Source organism: Xylaria bambusicola (assembly GCF_022495145.1).
Source record: "Xylaria bambusicola strain CBS 139988 unplaced genomic scaffold F5B22scaffold_45, whole genome shotgun sequence".
In the NCBI taxonomy this organism is placed as follows: Eukaryota; Fungi; Ascomycota; class Sordariomycetes; order Xylariales; family Xylariaceae; genus Xylaria; species Xylaria bambusicola.
This window is the reverse complement of record NW_025953598.1, coordinates 84,402-106,412: the sequence shown is the minus strand read 5'-3', so window position 1 is coordinate 106,412 and position 22,011 is coordinate 84,402. Positions and strand designations below refer to the sequence as shown.

The 22,011-nt window shown below is 48.1% G+C and overlaps 9 protein-coding genes across 9 annotated transcripts; 6 read left to right on the top strand and 3 right to left on the bottom strand.

Annotated features, from left to right (window-relative positions):
• The first annotated feature begins 1,301 nt into the window (after positions 1 to 1,301).
• F5B22DRAFT_619495 (uncharacterized protein) lies at positions 1,302 to 2,602 on the top strand. Its single transcript, XM_047975782.1, has one exon. The coding sequence runs from the start codon at positions 1,747 to 1,749 to the stop codon at positions 2,386 to 2,388; it is 642 nt and encodes a 213-aa protein (XP_047827729.1). The 5' UTR covers positions 1,302 to 1,746; the 3' UTR covers positions 2,389 to 2,602.
• On the bottom strand, positions 2,596 to 4,516 carry F5B22DRAFT_382226 (uncharacterized protein). The gene is made up of 6 exons (XM_047971291.1): positions 4,227 to 4,516; positions 4,043 to 4,170; positions 3,888 to 3,987; positions 3,694 to 3,835; positions 3,434 to 3,642; positions 2,596 to 3,380 (listed from the first exon to the last, which is right to left on the bottom strand). Exons 1-6 carry the CDS (start codon positions 4,425 to 4,427, stop codon positions 2,937 to 2,939), a joined length of 1,224 nt encoding a protein of 407 aa, XP_047827728.1. The 5' UTR covers positions 4,428 to 4,516; the 3' UTR covers positions 2,596 to 2,936.
• Positions 4,517 to 5,419: 903 nt separating this feature from the next.
• On the top strand, positions 5,420 to 7,240 carry F5B22DRAFT_638476 (putative FAD-dependent oxygenase; the record flags this gene model as incomplete). The annotated part of the gene is made up of 4 exons (XM_047977592.1): positions 5,420 to 5,698; positions 5,890 to 6,106; positions 6,163 to 6,548; positions 6,605 to 7,240. The coding sequence occupies 4 exons, from the start codon at positions 5,420 to 5,422 to the stop codon at positions 7,238 to 7,240; spliced, it is 1,518 nt and encodes a 505-aa protein (XP_047827727.1).
• A 1,009-nt stretch (positions 7,241 to 8,249) lies between these two features.
• Positions 8,250 to 9,868, top strand: F5B22DRAFT_638475 (uncharacterized protein; the record flags this gene model as incomplete). The annotated part of the gene is made up of 5 exons (XM_047977591.1): positions 8,250 to 8,444; positions 8,521 to 8,816; positions 8,870 to 9,125; positions 9,179 to 9,631; positions 9,692 to 9,868. 5 exons carry the CDS (start codon positions 8,250 to 8,252, stop codon positions 9,866 to 9,868), a joined length of 1,377 nt encoding a protein of 458 aa, XP_047827726.1.
• A 927-nt stretch (positions 9,869 to 10,795) lies between these two features.
• F5B22DRAFT_638474 (uncharacterized protein) lies at positions 10,796 to 12,445 on the top strand (the record flags this gene model as incomplete). The annotated part of the gene is made up of 4 exons (XM_047977590.1): positions 10,796 to 10,950; positions 11,035 to 11,267; positions 11,380 to 11,616; positions 11,691 to 12,445. The coding sequence occupies 4 exons, from the start codon at positions 10,796 to 10,798 to the stop codon at positions 12,443 to 12,445; spliced, it is 1,380 nt and encodes a 459-aa protein (XP_047827725.1).
• Positions 12,446 to 13,317: 872 nt separating this feature from the next.
• F5B22DRAFT_638473 (short-chain dehydrogenase) lies at positions 13,318 to 14,337 on the top strand (the record flags this gene model as incomplete). The annotated part of the gene is made up of 3 exons (XM_047977589.1): positions 13,318 to 13,815; positions 13,878 to 14,100; positions 14,168 to 14,337. The coding sequence occupies 3 exons, from the start codon at positions 13,318 to 13,320 to the stop codon at positions 14,335 to 14,337; spliced, it is 891 nt and encodes a 296-aa protein (XP_047827724.1).
• Positions 14,338 to 14,492: 155 nt separating this feature from the next.
• F5B22DRAFT_382798 (heterokaryon incompatibility protein-domain-containing protein) lies at positions 14,493 to 17,174 on the top strand. The gene is made up of 2 exons (XM_047971292.1): positions 14,493 to 16,812; positions 16,899 to 17,174. Exon 1 carries the CDS (start codon positions 14,619 to 14,621, stop codon positions 16,527 to 16,529), a length of 1,911 nt encoding a protein of 636 aa, XP_047827723.1. The 5' UTR covers positions 14,493 to 14,618; the 3' UTR covers positions 16,530 to 16,812; positions 16,899 to 17,174.
• On the bottom strand, positions 16,758 to 18,213 carry F5B22DRAFT_638471 (major facilitator superfamily domain-containing protein; the record flags this gene model as incomplete). The annotated part of the gene is made up of 3 exons (XM_047977588.1): positions 16,758 to 17,043; positions 17,119 to 17,779; positions 17,841 to 18,213. 3 exons carry the CDS (start codon positions 18,211 to 18,213, stop codon positions 16,758 to 16,760), a joined length of 1,320 nt encoding a protein of 439 aa, XP_047827722.1.
• Positions 18,214 to 19,101: 888 nt separating this feature from the next.
• Positions 19,102 to 21,744, bottom strand: F5B22DRAFT_619451 (heterokaryon incompatibility protein-domain-containing protein). The gene has a single exon (XM_047975781.1). It carries the CDS (start codon positions 21,571 to 21,573, stop codon positions 19,231 to 19,233), a length of 2,343 nt encoding a protein of 780 aa, XP_047827721.1. The 5' UTR covers positions 21,574 to 21,744; the 3' UTR covers positions 19,102 to 19,230.
• Between the last annotated feature and the right edge of the window lie 267 nt (positions 21,745 to 22,011).

Here is a 22,011-nt window from a genome sequence, read left to right as displayed (position 1 = left end):
TATTAGGATTATAATATATAATATTTAAATTATTAAATATAAAGTATAAAATTTTTTAAAATACCTTTTATTTAATAAAGGTAAGGGAAGTATTTTATTAAAGTAATCCTATATTTATAGGAATTTAAGCTTAAAATAATACTATATATATAAAGGGGGTTTATTAAAGCTTATTCGTTAGGCGGAAGCTTAAACTATATTAGAATATCCTAAAGGGGATAATAGATTATTTATAATAAGGGCTTTTATAAAGGGCTTAGAACTTAATTATATTTATTAATAATTTATTAGGGGTCTTTAGGGCTTTGATCTTTTTTTCTTTTTCTTTTATCTTGGAGTGGGAGATTCTTTAGCTATTTATGCTTATTTAGGCCTTATATAATCTTATAACTCCCTTTTATCTGTTGGGCATTTATGCCTTGACTGTTGGTCTTCTTGTAGCTAATAGATTGTTCTTATCTAATCGCTTATAGCCTCACTTTTTTCCAGGGGTAGTATCGGTTATCTTCGGTTCTGAAGTCTTAGCTGTGTGACAGGAAGCTTTAATTATGAGTTGTATAAGAAGATTTTTACACCTTCAGTGTAGCTTCAATTGAGGTCAATATAGTCTTATATACCTAGTAACTCCTATCACCTTAAAATTTAATGGCTTGCAGATTTCGCTATCTTCCGATGAACATCGTCGATTCCACGAGTTTTTTTTTTGAGGTGAGGCACGAGACGGGTCGATAACACTAGGGTCTTTGCCATATATCTCTAAATACATTCAGGTATCCTCACCTAAATAACTCATATTAAGACTATAGCCAGAATGTCGTAGAATATAACTAATGACTGCGGCGAGGTAATCGAAATGATCAATTCACAGCTCATGGCGACCCCCACCACAAGACAATTCAACTTACAGAGATTTGTCGATGATGCTCCCACTACTGTGATGTTGTAAACCCCTTTCCAAACCTAGTAAGCTCTCCGCACATCTGATATGATGGCAACACAGCCGGTATAGTAGAGAGCGCTACTGCTCATCGCCAGCATATATCTCGCCATGGATCTGCAAACCGCTCAAAGTCTCCACCAGAAGGAGATGACTGTGGGCAGCCACCCCATCTCGGATAATCCCAACTATTCATCAAGACAGAACCTTCTGGATAATGTCATCCCCTCTCAAGCTGCCTTAGGGCTGAAATCTCGTCACAGCGAAGAATATCAGAGTCGGGTGAAGTGTTGATAGGGAGCCGTCCCAGGTTGAGAACTCCAAGTATTTAACATGCGATGTAATTAGAGTCACTCAACTCTCCATTTCCTCGTCTTTTTATTTATTTATTTCAATACTCGCTATGCAGCTCACTTTAAGACTACTTGGATAGATATAATAATTCAGACAAGTATCAAATGGGTGGACAATGCTTCAGCTAACATGAAACAAGTATGATAATGGTCTTCTGGTAGTTGAACCAGCCAATGACAGGATAGTTTGATGCTGAGTAGTAATTTGGGCTTAGCTGAAATACTCTGTTGATGTCTAGAAACGTGGCACAAAAAGTGCTAGCAAGAGCGTCAAAGTAAAAAAGTCAAAGTCAGCTGAACATACGATGATGTAATGCTCTACCTATACGGCCCCTCCACCAAGTAAAGACCTCATCTTAGACTCTATACTCTATAGTCCATGCTTACTGATTGCAGATTTATATAACCAGCTCTATTTCATGAATCCCCCCTGCGTGTCGTGAATTTTAAACCATCATGGCAACTGATAATATTCCCACAGTGTCCGCGACGCTCCGCCTCGAACCATGCATTTATTCGCTGTCTTCTGAGCCACCAACGCTGCACCTCGAAGTGACATCCTATCATAATGGCCCCGTTACAACTTTGATTGACAACCTCTCTCCTAGATGGATGCTGCGAAACGGCACGGCGTTGATCGTCACCGATCTAGTGAATGATTGCACTGTTGAGCAAACCAAGCGGAGGCCTTGTCGCATACCTCCGCCATCGAAGACTTCCGTGCCGTTAATTGAGTCGCAATTGTGTACGCTATATCCAAAACAACCACTCCTAATCTCTGCACCTTTTTTTATTCGTTTCAGGCAACAGAGCGCGCTATTGCATGCTACCGATCCGATACAGGCCGTGGGCATCGAAATGGATGAAAGGTCCGGAAATGTTCATCCTTTAGTCCCGGGACACAAATACAAGGTTTCCCTGTCTAAAGATGAACACTTGCGATGGGACAGTATTCGCTGGTGGCGGTATGGGACGAAGGAGGAAGTCTTGAAAAGGGAACTTGATGGAAGGGCAGTGAGGTATGGAAACAGTCCCAATGGGGTTATCGCTGTGGATACTTCACGAGTAGCGCCGATTGTTTTTACGTGTACGGAATAGTGGTTTTGAATGCCTGTGATGTTCTTGCAAGGGGTACGTGATCTAGGCGAGGAGACTCCGTTTTCGGGTGCCGGAATTTTTGAGTGCTCGAGATATTGGCGCCAACGATTCAATGTTTATGCACAAGACACTTAACATGTTGTAAACTATATAGTAAGCATTCATGCACGATAAGAACTGAAACTAGGCTTGGCGAATCTACTCTAAGTATTAATGGTCTTTTTAAGGTGCTAGAATCTTTTCATAATATCTTACAAGCTTCGGTTAATAAGACAATAAAACTAAATCTAAAGACCGACCCCGGGACCCAGCGAGGCCGTCAATATGTGTTTCCCAAGTAATAGGTGATTCAAAGGCAGCTGATTCGAACCCCAAAGCATTCGTCCGATTTCTCCCGTATTTGTAAACCGATGCTTCATTCCGTAGCATACATCGCGTACCACATTATCCCAATTCTAGAGCCAGTTACTTTTAGGTTGCTTTTTAGTTGCTTTTCGCTTTTAGCATTAACGCTGGAAATAATTCCCGACTAGGGTCAACACTCATGGCTACCAGTTTTCATGAATGCCGTGTCTCTTATCGTCATCGCTGTGCCCGCTGGCGGATTCGTGTACAATGTCCACTTCGGTCGAGATGTACACTACATTCGGCGAGTAGGACGAGTGCGTGGAAGGCTCCCCCGATACTCTGACGTTCTGTAATGGAATCTCCTGCACAATCATTTCCCGACTATCAGTAGCCGACAACTTGGAGGTAAACCCCGCAGTCTGTTTCGGGTTACGCTTGCCACCCCTGCTGCCAGTCGCGCCGATAGTGTTACTGCCCTCATGCAACATGTACGACTTCTGAGTGGATCGGATCGCACTGCCGAATATGGGGGCGAGCCATGTTTTGATGAGAGGAAATATCAGGGGTAGATTGGTCGTGAAGACGGCGACGAAGGCCTCACGTGTACCCCATTGTCCAGCAAGTTGAGCTCCGTTGATAGGATCCTTCATGTGTAATTAGCAGAGTCCCGACCAGGTTAAAAGGTAGAGCCACTCACCACTATAACAAAAATGGTCTTTACTGTAGCGCTCACGAGGACGAATATGCCGGCGCCGAGTACAATGCTTGACGCGATCTTCTTGATGAGTTTTAAGGTAGAGCCCCAAAGCATGGGAAGCGGTACGAGTATCAGGTATATGTCAGTCGACGCGCTTGTAGCAAATGTAGTCCAGACAATAGTTTTAGATATGGCAGGTTGGCAGTGATCTGTTAGATGTTAGTCTATGATGGTTGTTCGAGTGCACGTGAAGGACATACTGCCGGGATCTGGGTAAATCTGCCAGTTTTTCTCGATTGGCAAGCAGGAAAAGAGAACAACCGCCAACGACGCAATGAACGTCCCAATAACAAGACCAAAGCCCGCCCAAATCTGAAGTCGATATCGCCGCCCTAGTCCTTGCTGCGGGATTCATTAGCTACTACTACACGATGTGGGTAGAAGGCGCACGCACTGTGAGTCGGGTATAGAAGACCAACACGGACAGCTTAAGAAAACACATCAAAGACGAATAGATAGACCAGCCGGCCAGCTGAATCTTTGATCCAATTACCCTATCCCCAAGAGAATCAGTAACAAATCGAACGATCTTCACGATAAGTCACTGACCTCATCTGAAATTCTGGATCGTCGGGGGACAACGCCATTCGTTCAGCGTCAGTCATACCGTTATTGGCGAGTCCGTGAGCGAGGTTTCCCACACTATATCCCAAGGCTATTTGGGCAGTGTAGAACAGCTACACATGAGTCAATCACGAGAGCTTTTTGTAACAAAATCCTTGAGCGTACGTACAATAGCCACCCAGACAAGGATGTCGTCCGCGTGCATCTCTCTCAAGCTAACGGCCTTGATTCGAGCGTATGTCCTGAGCGCAGTCACGAGCACACCAAGGGCGTAAAGAGTCCACAGTTCGATGTCAAACGAGCGAGCCGCTGCTGCCGCCGAGGCAGCGGCGGCAGCAGCCGCAGGATCAGGAGAGTTGTTGGCAGACATTTGATTGTTTAGGAAAAGATGCGGACGAACAGATCAACAAGGAAGGGCGGATTTCAAGTTTGTAAAAAGAACATTAGGCACACTGAGAGGCATCAAGACGCTTGTCACGGTTTAAGGTTGTTTGAAGCCGAGACTCTTGCTTTTCAGACTAGAACCTGGCATCTTGCTACTGAAACAGCTATATACAACAGTGGTGATACTTGTCATGTCCTATTCCGGTTTTATTGAGACCATCCGTGCGCGGCCGCGATGCACGTTTACCCCAGCCGGTAGATGTCGATTTCACGCTGCGGGCCCCTCGCGAAGCTATACCAAGGGCTTTCTGGTATTCGGATAGGTCGCCGTAGGAGGAGCTGGCCCGCGATCGCCAAGCACGGGGCTTTTTCAGATATATTCCCTGCGCATCTGTATCGAATCTCGGGGCGTGTGTGGAGAGTGGACCAAGCGTGCCAGGGTCATCTTCCATGGAAGAACCATGGATATCCACCTGCGCTATTCACTACCTGCATGTGTGCATGTCTACGTTCGTGAGCGCTAAACATGACACCTACTTATCGCCTCTGCTCGGAGATACGCTGGACTGTAACCCTTCGGCTTGGTATACTAGATAAGGCGAACGCTCGGATAACCGGAGCTGGTTTAAATGATTGGAGGCCAGGACTCATGCGAGCGGCACCCAACGTGAAAGGCATTGCATCGTGACCAGGGCCGCCTGAATTCCATATCTTTGTTTACTGTATATCCTGGCCATCTGCTTAGCAGGGGTCAGCCAGCAGTTACGCATTGCGTCCTCATAATTACCGTATAAGCGTCTCATGAAGGAATGTAATACCGAGGTGATAATGGTAGGATGCATCCCCTATAAGCACGACCTGCCAACCGCACTACTTGATGCTCTCACAATGTCATTAATCGAGCTGCAGCAGTTCTTCGCACGTTCGATGTAGAGAAGAGACCCTTATACGCCCGCGAAACCACCCCTGTCCTGTGAAATGCGTCGATTTCCGATCGCCCTCCTATCGGCGTGTAGCCGCCTCGTGCTGGGCGCTGCCCAAAGCGCAGACTTCCCCGTCCCCGTTCAATTCCCCATTCATTGCAACTCAACCGCCAGTCTCTTCCGGGCTCTGGAAGCCTCCCTCTCGCCCGACGCCGCCGTCTTCTATCCCGGATCGGAAGGCTTCCAGACGGCAACGAAACGATGGTCCGAGCTGGAGAGCCCTATGGCAGATGTCTTAATAGTTCCCGCCACTGAGGACGATGTGGCTAAAACGGTGAGTCAGCTGAGTCGGTTATCTGTTGAAGTCATGCCCCCGCGCCACACAGGTCGCCACATCAGTACGCCAACGCATCAACGTGTCAGTGCGCCAGTGCGTCTGCGGTGCGTCAGTGCACAAGTCTATTGCCCCACGCCCCCGATCTCGACCCTTACAACTAGTGACACTTATAATAATGAATGGCTTAGGTTCGTCAAGCGCATGAGTATGGTTTCCCCGTACTAGCCTTTAATGGCGTACACGGGTCTATCACTACGCTCGGGGGCATGAAGCGAGGGGTTGCCATTTCGCTAAGACAACTATCAAGTGTAGAAGTAGCTGAAGATGGGAAGACGGCTACGATTGGAGGCGGTACCGCGTCCAAATTCGTTACAGATACTCTCTGGGAGGCAGGAAAGCAGACAGGTGCGTGAGGATAGTATAGCATCGGGAGAATGACCTGGTGCTGACCGCATATGTAGTGACCGGGACATGTGAATGTGTCAGCTATCTCGGGCCTGCTCTGGGAGGTGGTCATGGCTGGCTCCAGGGACACCACGGGCTTGTTGCCGATCAGTTTACCTCTATGAACGTCGTGTTAGCTAGCGGTGAGCTGAGGACGATTAATTCCTCCTCGGACCTGTGGTGGGCTGTGAAGGGTGCCGGACAGAATTTCGGTATTGTAACGTCTGTCACAGTGAAAGCCTATGACATTGAGCACACCGACTGGGCTATTGAGACACTCATCTTCAGTGGTGACTCGGTCGAAGCTGTCTATGAAACAGCCAACAAGCACTTTTCGGATTTGGATCCCAGTGTAATCAACTGGTCATACTGGTTGAACATGCCGGAGGTAGACCCTGACAGAGTAAGTAAAGCAGAGTCTGAAGAAATTGTTGAATTATTTCCTTACCGAGTGTATAGCCTGTCATCCTCTTTTATATTATTCAGGAGGGAGTGACGGAAGTTGACCCGATGTACACCAAACCCTTCCGCGACATCGGCCCTCTTTCGTGCGAGGCCAAGTCCGGCACATACCGCGATCTGGCAACCTGGACGGGGATTGCCGTTGATTCGCCACCTTGCCAGAAAGCCGGGCTGGCCAACCCGCGCTTTCCGATGTATTTGCGGCAGTACAACGTGGCGGCGCAAAGGGAGGTGTATGATATCTTCGCGGCCGAGGTTGGGGGAGACTCGCCTTTCAGCGCTTCTCTCTTCATGTTCGAGGCATACCCGCAGCAAGGTGTGCGAGCTGTTGATAGGGAAACTACCGCCTTCGCCTTCCGCGACGACAGCCTCTTAGCCGCACCGCTGTTGACCTATGCGCCTGCTGGTAAGGAACGTGAGGATGAGGCCAAACGCATCGGCAACAAGCTTCGCAACATCCTCCGCCAGGGTAGCGGTCGTGAGGAGCTCCATGCCTACGTCAATTACGCCTATGGTGACGAGAATTCAAAAGGCTGGTACGGGCATGAGCCGTGGCGGCAGGACCGCCTGAGAGAGTTGAAGCGAAAGTATGACCCCAAGTATCGGTTCAGTTTCTACGCTCCGGTCGCGTAGGGTTATCGTGTGGTTTCTCTTTTGTTTTGGTAGACTCTTTTTCCGTATGCGCAGCAGGATATAGTAACAATGGATTATGCAATCATGAGCAAGTTATCAGAATGGCGTGAGTGTCTTCGGCGTCCTTGATCCAGCCCGGGGATACCAGCGAATCATCCTTCAAAAAGATCCCACACGGCGACACACTCCAATTACTGCCCGATATCTGGCCCAACCATTGATGGCACGTAGTGATAAAGATGGCGCAGTTTTCAGGGAAACGTGACCCTAAAAGCTTTATTCGTTTTCCCTTCAACCCCTCGATTGCTAACATAGCAGTATATAGTCTTCACCGCGTTTTCTCTGTCAAGCGCGTATCATGCGTTCCCCAGCATGACAAGGGTGGCATTGGTCGCGGAGAGGCCCTTCAATCTAAAATTGTGGTGTGCGATTTTCATTTCCCCATCAGAAGATACCTGTTTAGGCCCGCCAAGGCGGCTCAAGCGTAGCATTATAGGCCTCACTTGCCAGTCATGAGTCCCCATTACGGAGAAAATCGAAAGAAAAGAAGGCCATTTTGATGTTTCATTACATGTACATGCTTATTTCACTGTTGGTAAATCATACCATTTTTTTCAGAACGGTCTACGTGTATGGTCTCAGCTCCCAAAAGAAGGAAAATTATCACAGCATTCTCGTGTCATAGTGGTAAGACGCTCGGTATTTTAACCCTACATACGGGGCAAAATTGTCTTAAACCCTGCACTCCGTTGTCGGTCAAAGCTCAAAGTCTCCAATCCCCAACTCCCCGACAAGGACGACGACGAGGGTAACTGAGTATGTCTAACGACAATATTTGCGTAACTGAGAGGTTCGAGAGCTGCTGCTCTATGGATATATATATTTGCTGTAAACTTCGCACTGCTATCGGCACTATGGCTGTTAATACTCGAGTTCTGTTGAAAATTTGCCACCAAAAGTACTTCGAGCCGATAAAGAAAGAGTAAATTTCCAAGGGAAGCACATAATTATGCTTGTTGTATCATTCTTTTTCTGTGCAGCAGCCCTCATAGGGCTGGCGCTATGGAGGATGGTGAAGAGCCGTCGTACCGCCAGTGTGATAACGGGAAAAGCCAACAGGATGCAACACACGAGAACCCTCGCAGCTCAACATAAAGTAGCTGCATCTCTAGTCGCCATGATAGATAAAGACGGGGCCGGTGATGTATGTTAACCTTTTCCTATGTCATTGTTAACAAGACTGTCTTGCCAATGCTGGGCTCTAACACTACCTCGCGAAGTGGCCACCCAGGGCGAACTATGAATCATGGCCAGCAGCCATTTTCCCGTACAGGTCCATATACATGGAACTTCTCCCAATGCTATATACGGACACACCGTCAATGGATGACAACGTGAATATTGAACGGCGTGAGAGGTATCGCGTTGCGGTGCGAAGCCTGCTCCGGGACAGGATCGCCCTAGATGAAGTGACCACGATGCTTGAAGAGGTTGAGGCAGACAATTGGAGTTCCATATCCAGAGACACTTTCAACGGCTTCTACTGTTGCGTTGCTCTTAGTCGTCATGCGTATAGGTAGAAGCCCCCTTCTCATATCTCATGTGTATTAGTTCTGACCAAGGTTGCAGATGGGCCACGCTACCTGTTGTCAAGGTAGCTCAGCTTGAGAAGGAACTAGACTTTCCTCCAGAGCTGTCCATACCTTGGTCATATCTGCAGCGATACTATGGTTGTCACTCAGATGGTGGCAATCACACATCCAATGTCCTCAACAACTTCAATCCTAGAAGCGAAAGGATATTCAGGTTCAACAATTCGCTTTCTCCAGCTATACAGGCATCGGAGGAGGGGTTCTTCAGGCTGCTATATGAGGTCGACGTCATGGTTAGCCAAGATCTATTCAAATTTGAGTGCAGTAAGCTGACCTCTGTCTGCAGTCTTTTGACATCTTTCACGATATCATTCTTGCCATAACTTCGTACAAAGACGGCAAGACGAGCGCCTCTGTGGACGCTATGCGAAGTGTCAATGCTGGCCTTCGTGGGCTATTCGTACACTTCAACCAGAAGATGAGAGAAGAGAACGTCTCCCGTAAGGTCTGGTTGAACTATGTGCAGAGCATGCACGCCTGGGGTTTGGGTAGGATGATTGATGGAGAATGGGTTCGGTTCGACGGTGTCTCTGGTAATCAGATATTGGTATTCCAAGCTCTCGATGCTCTACTGGGAATGGAGACATACCACCCTGACGCCGACCTGAAGAGGTATATGCCAGCGGCCCAGCGAAGCTTTTGCAAGTCCATCAAGGATAATTCACCCCGCCCGCATTTGAAGGGAACGAAGGACCAGGCACTGAAGGCGGAATTCGAGACTCTTGTCGCTCAATTGAAGGTAGGCAATTCTGTTCTTAAGCCATGAGCTCGCTGTAACCAAACTGACTGAGTTGCGAAGCGGTATCGTGCTGCGCATAGGAGTCGGGCAATGCCCTACCTAAAACAATCAGCACCTGAGAGATACCATATGACGACCAAGGCATCTGTACTAACAACAGATCCAAGCGTGAGCATCGACGCAGCACTGAAGCCTCTAGAGCAACTGTTGATAAACAGATCGGCCCAGACCGTTTAAGATTCATGGTTCAGGCGGGATATGATTGAATGGCTCAAGCCCATTGCCAAGAGCACATGGGCCCCTTGGCGCAGCCCCGTGAGTAGCCTATGTGAAACCCAGCCTACGATGCGGTGGGGGAGAAGAACACAGGCACCAAACAGAATAGAGGGATGTCAGCTTGTGTATATACTTAGCTACCTTGGCGCGGCCGGGAAGTCGTCGCGCAATTTTGTTGACAGCATGATTGGGTATGAATAGTGGCATCGGGGCCATCGAACACGGCTCAGTCAGTCATAAACTATTTGGGCGCTCGTGGCCTCCAGGATCAGGCATATGGACGCAGGGTCGCCCTAGATAGAGCTTCTCGAATGTTAGCGATTGGTCAGACGTTTATCCAGCTTTCACACTTTATCGGGGCTGGTGTCTCCAAACTTCATGCATGCACATGCATCGGCATTAAGCTACTGTCTATGTTATAGTGCGCTGCAATAGCAGACACCGAAGCGCCACGATGCTACCGTCTTCACGAGCTACGTGTAGGTAATCAATATCGTCGACCCCTGATGATTGCAGATATGTCAGTGCGATCGCATGCGATTCATCGCCTCTCGCTAGAGTCGCCGCAATGAACGGTTTCAATGGATGTGCTGAAGATCTGGCCTCCCCGCTTTGTCCCCCATGCAGGACGATGAAGCAAGCTTCATCCTGAGGCGATTTGGAGGCGGATTGGAGGTCGCTTGAGGCATATAACTTCTATATTGGGAAATCTTGTTATAGAGTCAATATCGTAGTATAAAGCATGGTTTTTTTTAGTTAATAATTTTTTAATTTCCGCCTTTCGCGTTTCAATTAGTATCTGCGGTACGAATAGCAACGCTCCCGTCAAGTACCCTGCCCCTAAGTATAACTCCTTGTTCATTTTATTTCTGGCATCTTTAGGGCAAGATGCTTCCTGAAAAGATGCCTACATTGACCCCGGCTCTGAGACACCTATCAGAGGACGAGGTCGACAACCGAACAGATGCTGAGATAGAGAGGCTCGTAGATACCTACCGACCGGTAAGGCACGAGAAGAATTGCTGGACATTTTGGCATTCAGGGTAAGTGACGTACCGCAAGGCGTGCTCTTCTCTCCAGACGAGGCTGCTGTGGCTTATGATGCTGAGACCTCTATCCTTACATAGCTTCAAGAACATGCCACGATGGTGCAGGCGAAACGTTATCGGCTGGGTCAGACGCCTAGGTCCTGAATGGGACGTGCGCGTCACTGATATGGTTGAAGGCTCACCGAATCACGCGTTGAACTACGTTGGTGCTGAGTATTTACCGGACTGCTTTCTTGGGAAGAAGATGACTGGGAAGACGCCCGCACAGCATGCAAGTGATATGATTCGGCTCCCTCTGGTGTACCTTGTGAGTTGATACACATGATCCAAGCATAAAAATCAAGAGACTAACATCGTCTAAGCATGGTGGCATGTTGCTCCCTAGGCCCTAGACTTGACTGCCTAATACTAACTGTGAAGCAGGCGTGTGGATGGACAGTGGCACTGTGCTGCTCCGAAGCTTTGATGACGCATTTTGGTACTTGCTCGAGAGCCCTGAGTGCCCGTATGAAATGTTCGTAATCAATTTCCACTACCGACGCTACGAGGGGCAGATCCTCAATGGGTTCATTGGCGCGAGAAGGGGCAACCCTTTCATCGGGCGATGGGGCAAAGTGTTCTTCGAGTTGTGGAAGAATCGCACAGATTGTAGCGGTCTACGTAAGTCCCTAGGTGTAACTCCTGTCAAAGGAGCTCGCCAAATATGCATCTAGACTGAAGCTCACATCCACTAGGTTACCATCCACTTATACGGCATCTGGGCCTCATAGATGGCACCAACGCTGATAGAATCGGTATCGGCGGTCCCAAAGGTAATTCAGCTCACATCATGGTCGATTATCTCGCCCAAGATTATTGCTTCGAGCGTGTACGCCTGGTTGTAGATGAAGCGGAGAACTGGGACGGGCCAGCGTATTATCGGAGGCATGTGTGTTTTCTGAACGCAGAGCGTGAGTATTTCAAGTACGCTGCGCTCATGCCGACTGAGATGCATGTCAAATTGATGTCACTGCCTTTCAAACCTGAGCTGACACGAGAGAGCGAGGAAGAGGACGCGTTCGGCCAATTACCAGGGGCGGCAGCGCTAGCTGCTCATCCAGATCCTGACGAGATATTGCTGCAGCAAGCCGCTCGGGACTGGTTGACGAATATCAGCTCAAGTTGCCTCGCGGTGAAGTTTAGCGGCGGTTACTGGTGGCCGGGTAGCGGATGGGCAATGCCTTTAGCCGTGACATGGGTACTCCCTGACCACGAAGATGATGACATATTGCCAGGAAGCTGGGCTGAGTGGTTCCGCTACGCTTCGACTCACCTGCAGCAGACCAGAAAAGTCCCAGTATATGGAACATATTGCGCGGAATACGAAAAGACTTCAGTGCCAGGTTTCTTGCAAGCTGAAGCCGAACGAGTCCTCCATGGCGGGTTGCTGGAGCCGGCTTTGGAGACTGACGGGTGGGACTTTATTCCACAATTTGAAGCAAAACTGTAAAACACCAGAGCATAGTTTGAGGTTATTCGGTTTGGCGTTGTGGAGTCAGGAAAAACGAAGTGTTTAGTTGAGAATTGAGATAGTCTGTAAAATACACGACACAGGTTATCCAGCTCGGGTATTCAATGGACAGAGAATTTTGCAATTTAGGCTGGCAATCTGATCAACTGAGCCAAATAAGAGAAATTGAGGTCAGGCGGGAGACTGAGCTTACTGGCGAGGATACCAGGTGTAGGAGGTTCATTGCCAATGCAAACTATAACTATGAAGTTCAACTGGCTGATGTTCTACTTCCTCCAAAGTAAATGGAAGCTGTTTGTGTCATACTTGTTTCTCAATTTGGAGGACTACTCCACCGGGGCTAATCGTGATGTCTGTGGCGATTGAAAGTCCTTTGGATTCGGTAAGTGACGAGCTAGTAACAGATCGCCCTTGAGTGTACTCGTAGTGAATGTGTTCTAATAACGAGATCAATGCTCCGAAAACAAGATAATGTATGCTCCTGGTAGGAGGTGCGATGCTAGTACATTGGCGAAACCCCGGAAGTCGCGCATTCGGTGTATGAGCTTACTTCGAGATCAGCCTCGGTATGTAGCTAACATGAGATGGAGATTGCCACATAGAGGGACAGTAGATGTGTCCGAAGTTTGAATATATGAGAAAGGAAAGTCACACATTTTTGGGGGACGGTGTGGCATTTCCGTTTGAGGCAATCCCGAAGGATACATCCCCTAGAAGATTTGCCGATAAAAGGCAGCTATGCTTTTATAAGTGCGAGTAAAGATCTAGATGAGAACAGTAAATCCTAAAGGCAGACTGCCAGAGCCTGTTTCAATCTTCACTCGAGACACATTTGCTGTCAGGCTGCCAAAATGTTCGGCAAATACGCGACTCTTACGGATCCTGTGCACAACAACACATATGAAGCCATTTCTCCCTTGCGACCTGAACTCTCTCAACTTGGTAGGACCATTCTCATCTCAGGTGGCACTACTGGCATCGGGTACGGCATCGCTCGTGGATTCGTAAGGGCTTCAGCCGCAAGAGTAATTATCACAGGGCGCCGACCAGAAGTGGTATCACAAGCCGTTGAGGATCTGCAAAAAGAAGCTAATGCGACAAAAATCGATGGCTACCCCTGCGATATCTCTAGCAACGCGGCTGTCGAAGCTCTCTGGGACAAGCTCAAAACAGACGGTATAGTAGTGGATGTTCTTGTGCTTAATGCAGTTGCATTCGGGCCCAACAAGTCTCTACGCAACATTAGCACTGCCGCAACATGGGAGGTGTACGATGCCAATGTGCGGGCACAGCTGCAGATGTCGGAGAGATTCTATAAGCAGGGGAATAAAGACAGTTCCGAAACGAAAGTAAGCGTTCGCCCGCAGGCGCATCAAGATCGAGCAGTTACAATTGACAACGGTATATATAGTACCTCGTCTATGTGTCGTCAGTTGCGGTGCACGACTTCAACATCGGGAACGACTATCCAACTTACGCATTGACGAAACTCTCGGCTCAACTAGGACTGCAACTAATCGCGCAAGACAGTTCACCTGAAGAGTTACAGATTATCAGTTTCCATCCAGGTAGCATCTTCACCGAGAACGCTCGATCCAAAGGGTTCGCTGAGGATTCGGTGCCCTGGGACCATGGTAAGTGCGGGCCGAGCTATAGAGGCGTGGAGAGAAGCCTGCAGTTGGCGCTGACGATGCAACGCAGTCGACCTACCGGGCCATTTTGCCGTGTGGGCCGCGTCTTCCGAGGCCCAGTTTCTCCACGGACGGTTCGTGTGGGCGTCGTGGGATGTAGAGAAACTACAAAGTGGCGATGTCAGAAGACGCATTGATGAGGATCCGACATATCTCAAAATAGGGATTCACGGATTGTGATAAATACTAGATGCCGTAGTAAGCAAATGTTACCATTATTCACTATATCATGCATTTTGAGCAATTGACTTGGCGCGACGTGGACGTGACAGGGAACAAGCCACGCACAGCCACAGCTTCTCCGTAAGTGCTTACCTACTTAAGGTTAGGTAAGTAGGTAGCTAGGAAGGTAGTTATTTATAATGGGAAATATCAAAGGTCATGAGAGATGGCATTGGCCATCTTCAGTATTCGGCTAGAAATCGCATGATGGAACCAGGTGAAAACAATTCGCGCGCAAAATGTCTACAATATACCAGTCTCTCAGCTTGGATCGACAGGGAATCCGCTTGCTTCGGTTACACCCTTCACAGGCCTTTGACGACATAATCCGATGCACGCTATTCCCTGTGTATCTAGAAGACGAGCCTGAGTACGAGGCACTCTCATATGTATGGGGGCCACTCAGGTTCACGCAGGATATTTTGGTCGATGAGAAGCCGTTCAAAATAACGAAAAACCTCGAGTGTGCACTGCGACACCTAAGACACGCCTCATCGGACCGCGTCCTCTGGGTAGATGCCCTCTGCATCAATCAGACAGATGTTGCCGAGCGCAACTACCAAGTCACGCTCATGAAGGAGATATATTCACGATGCGCTCGGGATCTTGCCTGGCTAGGCCCTAACCCTGGGGGCGTTCAGTCGAAATTTGGAAATTTGTCATCTGTGGAGGAGCCTGGTGAGGAGATTGTCAGCAAAGCGGCCGATGAACTCCTTGAGCAGTTACAAGCTGGCATGCGCATATTCCGTAAAATATATCATCACGATGCTGAGAGCCTCGATGACATGCTTGAACGCTGGAGATCCTACCAACACAAGCCAAGATCAGGAAGGAAGGGAGAACAAAACACCAAGCATTGGGTAATATCCTGCTCGGACCAAACAGCGCTGCATTACCTTTTCTCTTCGGCACCGCTCTGGTCCCGTATATGGGTGATGCAGGAGCTTTCTTGTGCAAACCAAGTACTTTTAGTTGCGGGAAACGAGATGCTCGATTGGGGGGATATTGCCTCGTTTCTCAGAGACGACAATAAGCCTTACGCGGACGCGTTCCACGTTACTGGCGGGCACTACTCGTTGCATGGGGCAGTGGTATCCATTTTCGGTAAAGTACAGACGATTCAGCAACAACGGCGCATCATGGGCGATGTAAAGGAGGGTAGATACGTATCCAAGTTGATAGACGTCTTGGCCAGGTTTCAATACGCTGATGCGAGTGATCAACGGGATGTCGTCTACGGATTGCTAGGGCTCGTATCGGAGAAGCACCCGCTTAAGGTTGATTACGCTAAACCAGCCCAGGAGCTCTTTACTGATATCACCAGGTTCTTCATTGACAGTACAGCCAATCTAGATATCATCTGCCAGAACCCTTGGGATGTTCTTAAAGAGAGGGGGGGAGGGTCAGAAAAGCTGCCATCATGGGTAGTTGATTTCGTCAACCGTAGACGTTTCTCTGTTTTCAGGAGTGGACTTGAGTCGCTGCTCTTCGCACAAAGGGGCATTTTCTCTGCCGGCTCTCCTAATTGCGTTGTCCCATGCAACGTATCCCAAGATGGGTTGCTTAAGACCAGGGGTGTAATACTCGACCAGCTGGCTTCAGTTCACCACGAAGATTTCAAACAAGAAGTACAACACCACCCCCGCAAATGGATGCAACTGTATTTCCAAAGGGAGCTACTGGATGAGGACTCCGAAGTCTATCAAGCTACAGGTGAACCACTTTACCGTGCCTTCTGGCGAACGATGGTCATGGACTGCAAGTCGTACCCCATGAAGCGGCTCTCTTCAGAAGAGGTTGAAGCCGACGAAAAAATCTTCAGACAACTCATTGCAAGCGATACTCCTGAGCCACAGATTCAGTACGACCTCGCTTCTTGGTTAATGCTCTCACGTTCAATGGGAAATTGGCTATTCACCATATCAAAGACAGGTTTGTTACTGATGACCACTAGGCAGGCGCAGGAAGACGACGTCCTTGCAATTCTAGACGGCGGCAGGGTTCCGTGCCTTTTACGTCCATTCTATGAGAATAATGAGTTACGATATCGTATGGTACACTCCGTCTATATACATGGCTATATGGATGGGAAGGCCGCGATTGAGGTCGAAGAAGGTCGATTACAGAAGCAGGACATATTCCTTGCTTAAGTGTGTCGCTGATCTAGAAATAAGTATGAGAACACACAACCCAAAAGATGAGATACTACTTTTAGAGGTACCAAGCCCTACATTATACTGCATATTTGTTATCTATATTTAGATGATAAATTATGAGCCCATTTGGCCATCACCGGCTCACTATGTGTGGTGGTTTTCTTATCGCTACCGTTTTCTCATACCCAGGCCAGCATATGAAGAAGTTAACTGTAATGCTAGTTAATCTAATTGCTGCTCAGGTCTTCCATCTTTATATGTACGATATGCGGGAACTGTAAGAAAGACAGCACCTATCAAAACACTAACTCCACCAAAGACTTGACAGCCCAAATAGCTAACTTTCCCATCTCGTTGTGTCAGCAATGCGCCTGCTATAGGCGGTCCAATTAGCTCCGCAACAGCTGCTACTGCCCACATGATACCTATGCGCACGCCAGTATTCGAAACCTGGGAAAGTCTTGCTGCCACCGGATTCGGCATCGTGATAATACTGCCTGTTGTGAACCTATGGAGACCAATATTCAGTATGATTGGCGGCATCGAGAAGGATACCATGAAGCAAATAAGATATCAAACGCACCCTAGAACAACGGACCAAACCGTTATCCCTGCCACGCTCTCGACGCCAATCCAAGCCAGTATCACGACGCCCATCGCTGCGACTCCCGCCAAGAGGACATTAGCTACGCCAACTTTATGGCTCACAGCAGCTGGAATGACACGACCAAATAAACTGCCGGCATTTAAGATTGCGAGTAGATTAGAGGCGTAGGTTGGGGACGTGTCAAGTGAGCGTGCGGCATAGGGGACAATGTAGAACAAGGGAACCCAATATCCGAAGAAGGTAAAAAATATCCCAATGCATAGAAATTGATATCCTTGGCCTTCGAAGGCAGTGCGTAATATGCCGAGATACCCATTGTCTATGACGGGGATATTGCCTTCGTTCAATTTCTCGGTCTTTGGGCGCCGTATGAACAGTTCAAAAATGTGACGACAATTGAGTCGAGAATGGACCATAAGAGCGAAATACGATCCAACTGCCAGGACTAAGACGATGAAGGCGATGACGCGGTTGGCCCAGGCGAATCCGATAGAAGCCAGTAGCCTGCGAAATGAGATGGGCCAGATGATACCTCCCACAGAAGCCCCGGTGCCTGCAATAGCGAGAGCTAATTCAGACCGGGTTGCGAAATTATGTGACACAATAGAGATTGCTGGAACATACAACAAGCCGCCCCCTGTAAGTCCAGTATATCAGTACCCCTTATAAGATGCCTCATCAAAGAACAGTTTACTTACCTATACCGACTAGAAACCCCTGCGATAGAAGAACGTGCCAAAATTGACGAGAAAAGCTGAGTAGAAGCAACCCTAGAACAACGAAAACAAAGCCGGGGATGAGAACCTGGCGGATGTATCCCCGGTCGTACATAGCACCCGAGAGTAGTCCCACTATGCCTAGGAGGAAGACCTGCGACGTTCCCACCCACGAAATGGTTGACGGAGAATAAGTTGATAGCATGCTTTCTTCGTAATAGTCTTGGTAGGCACTGAACGAATTTAACTGGCCGAGCGTGGTTAGATAGACAAAAAACAGGCCAACAACTGTCAAATAATTATAACGGCTCCGCTGAAGGGATTGAGGCTCAGTTCTTTCTAGAGAAAGAGACATCCTCGTCCTTTCCGGACCTATCAAAGGGCCACTGCATTGTATGTCTTTCTTAATATCCGACCCGATCGTCATTTTGTAGAGGAGAAGCTAGTATGTAAGGAAGGTTGAGCAAGCAAAGCTAGCGCTGGCAAAGAATAAACTCTAATCGGAGAAACAGCCTCAAGTATATAGGTAAGATGAAATGTGTGAAATTTTGCGAAAAGAACCTAGATTTATGTGCTTTTATGTATTATTACCGAGAGGGCAAAGCTTAATCCAAGCCGCGTTGGCCGAAGGTACGTCCAAGCCGAGCATTTTCAAGCCGAAGTCGGGATGGAGCCGAAGTAGGCATTGCAGATGAGATAACGGAACTATGCACACATTCATTCCCGATGTATGCGCACCTACATACGTTTTCTTGATCTAGGGGCTTTGGAACAACGCCGGTGAGGATGGTCAATGAAAGGCCAGAAAATCATCACTATGGCTTGAGCACTAAGTGAGAGATGATAGTGAGACATGCCGGTGACTCACCACACCGCGATGCTACTTAAAGGGCCCAGAGATGTCAAAACACTCAATCTACGGCGGAAATAGCACAATAAGTTGATACATTTCTTTTCCGGTTGAGATACTAGCCGCGATATCCAATCGTATGTCGAGACCTACTTGTATAGCTAATATGATATACCTCACTTCCCCTTACCACTGACTAAACGATGCGATATGCACGTGCCTCTGACGGCTCATACTTCGAGGAGTGGGTTATTGCTTGCGGATGAAGATGCCGGCGACCGAAAAGAGAGCGCCAGGTGCTAAAGGGTGAAACGCTTCAAATCCCGTATAAGACAGGGTCGGATAATTACTGTAAGATAGAGTAAGAGAGCTTCACTAAGGATTTCATACTCGGGTTTGGTGGATTTTGTCGCGCTGATACCTTGCGGTTCTAGTTATTCTTCTACTTGGCCAGTGTGAATGATTTGGCTATCTGGGCGTGTAGCGTCAAGTGTAGAAAACTTGCCAAAACTAGGCGTTATACTAGGCTATCTCAAATACTTGAGTCTTGTTCCCTTCCACCATTATCAACTCACCATCCATCACGCCGTCACAGTACGCTTCTCCTACATATGAACATGTAAGTACATCATTATTGCTTGAGTAGCCATCCAATGAACTCGAGGTACGCCGTCTTCGTAGTACGTGAGGAACAGTGCTACCAGGTACCACAATGATGTTATCGTCAGGCTTCATATGATCAGGTCCGAGACCGATATAGCCCGTATCCGTCAGGAACAGTTTCCGACCCATATTCTTGAATAGATTGCTCGTGTACAGCTCCCATTCTTTTGAGTAGACGAGGTCGGTTGGCAACCCAACGTTTTCGAGCGCAGGATTGCGGTCTGGGCGTGTAAGATACTGCTTGGTCAGAGTCCGACGGACTCGTATTATGGCTGTATGGAGTCGCAGCTTCGCGACATACCAGATCACCCATCCCATATCGGACATCGTACACAAGACTCCTTGGATCCACAGCCTAGCAGCTGCTATAGGATCTGTAGCACATAAGCGAATCACGTCGACTTCACTCGCTGGGGTCCAATACCATGGCATGATTCCAGCACTGCGAATCATGCCAGTAAAGCTGCTCATCGACCGTTTTTTAGCTTCAACATCTGTACGCTTCTTACCCCACTGCGAAATGGTGACATGTATTTTCTGCAATGTCGAGTTTGCTGTGGATGGGTCAAACTGAGCTGGGAATTGTCGTGCCGAAAGACCGCCGTCCGAAAGCCGAACCGCTAGCTCGAGTCGGTGGTCCTCGTTTGCAGTACTTAGGGGATGCGTAGCATTCATATCTGCAGCAAGTTCGACGAAGTTGTCAATTTCGTCGAAAAAGGCCCTCACAGACATATATTCGATACTCTCAACAGCAACATCCTTGTCCTGCTCAATACTGCATACGCCCACCCGTATAACGCGTCCAACAGAGAAAGCATTAAGTCGTAGAACCCCCGTTGACACATCAGTTACTATGTCATGACTGTTTCCACGCCCTCCCGCGCAATAGACGGGCGTCGCCAGATCCGAGTATCCATGAGGTGTCCTCAAAGGATCCATCGCCCAATCAGGCACCCAAGAGGGTAATTGATGTCCATGTTCTATGGACTTAGGCCATTGCGAGAAGAGGAGCACATCGACATTACGCTTGATAACAGAAGCCGCAAATTTAGTGAAGCTGCCCTTTACGTTATTGACCTCCATACTCTCCGTGATCTCCCTCGTCATTTCGTCGTTTCTTGCCAGACCTAGGAGCGCGTAAATACGATCCTCAGCTCTCGATGCACCTATTTTAGGCACCCTATCGTTGACATTATACTGAATAACAATATCATTGAGAGCCCTTCGAGTCGACCGAGTTGTATGTATCGCTTTTCGTTCCTTGACTAGTTGAAGTAGGGGTTTGTTGAGTGTGAATATTTCATTCCGCAGGCGGAGTTCCTCTTTGGCGACAGGTCCTTTCGGCATTCCCAGCCAATAGGTGTTCCACATCGAGTAAAAGAGCAAAAGGCCTCGGATGCAGTCATAGCACTGTGATCTATCACCGCATCTAAATACCAATCCAGTGGGAAGACATCCCTCCTGTACTGTCCACAGGCGGTTGAACCATGTATGATGAAGTATCTCTGTTAAACCACGAAGAGGGAAAAGGGTGCCATAACGTGTAATAAGATCTATGAGGTCGTCGCGATCTTCTCGCTCGGCGTTTGTTTTAAGCTCTAGGCTGGGTTCCATGATTGCGTCAAAAACGTTCATGTAGTGTGCTACATTCGGCCCCATCACCCTACTCAAGACCCCCTTGCCGTTGATCTCAGACGAGAAATCGAAACAACGACGAGTCTCCGTCGTCCCTTCACCGAGCCATACTATCGTCCTTATGCTCCTAGAATAGATGAGGCCCATAAGCCTTACCTGCACAATTTTCTCGACATTGCTAGCCTGGTTGATGCAGATCTGGTCAGCAAATATAGGGCGACAGTCCTCGGTATCGCAGTTGCGAGCCAGACTGAGCAATGCCGACTCAAGAGAGGCAGATATACGTATGGTAGCATACTTTGCCTTTGCCCCGCTGTGGTCAAAGTGTGAGATAACCACTGTCCTGTTTATAGGACTGTCGCCCCAGGAGTAGGAGAGAGTATCATATTGGTCGGTTGCATCGTCGACGTTGACTTCGAGGATCTCAATATTTAATGTCTCTCTGAAAGGCGGAAACCAGGATCTAGTAGGCGGAAGAAGCTTGATGACGCGAAATACCCCTGGTTTAAAGCGGAGATCTGGGTATTCATATGGCTTGAGTGGCTGAAAGGGGGCTAACCATGCCATACTAGCCCAGTGACTAATTGACTAATTGCAATCTTGAACTGGTTCTCGACATTTGAGAACGGCACGTTATCTACGAAACACAAATGTCTGACGACTCCCTCCTCATCTCAGCCCGTGCTGGGAAGTTCTCTGAAGACTGATCTTGGCAGCGTGCTAAGACTTGATCTAGCTAGGTCAGGCATCCAGCCGCAGCTGAAAGAACATCAGCATTCTTATGGCGACGAGATACTTCTACATCCTAAATGCCGCGCATTTCACAGAAATTAAGTTTTTAGTTATTCGGACAATCTACATAACGAAATAAGTAATTTTGATCTGCGCTTAACAGGTTCGCTCAGATTTAAAACACGCTTTTCATGCTAAACTGTTTTTGTGCCAATCCAAAATGGTAGTGCGGTACAGGTAAGCATGTTACCTAGTCGGTTGCAAGTAGCTTGC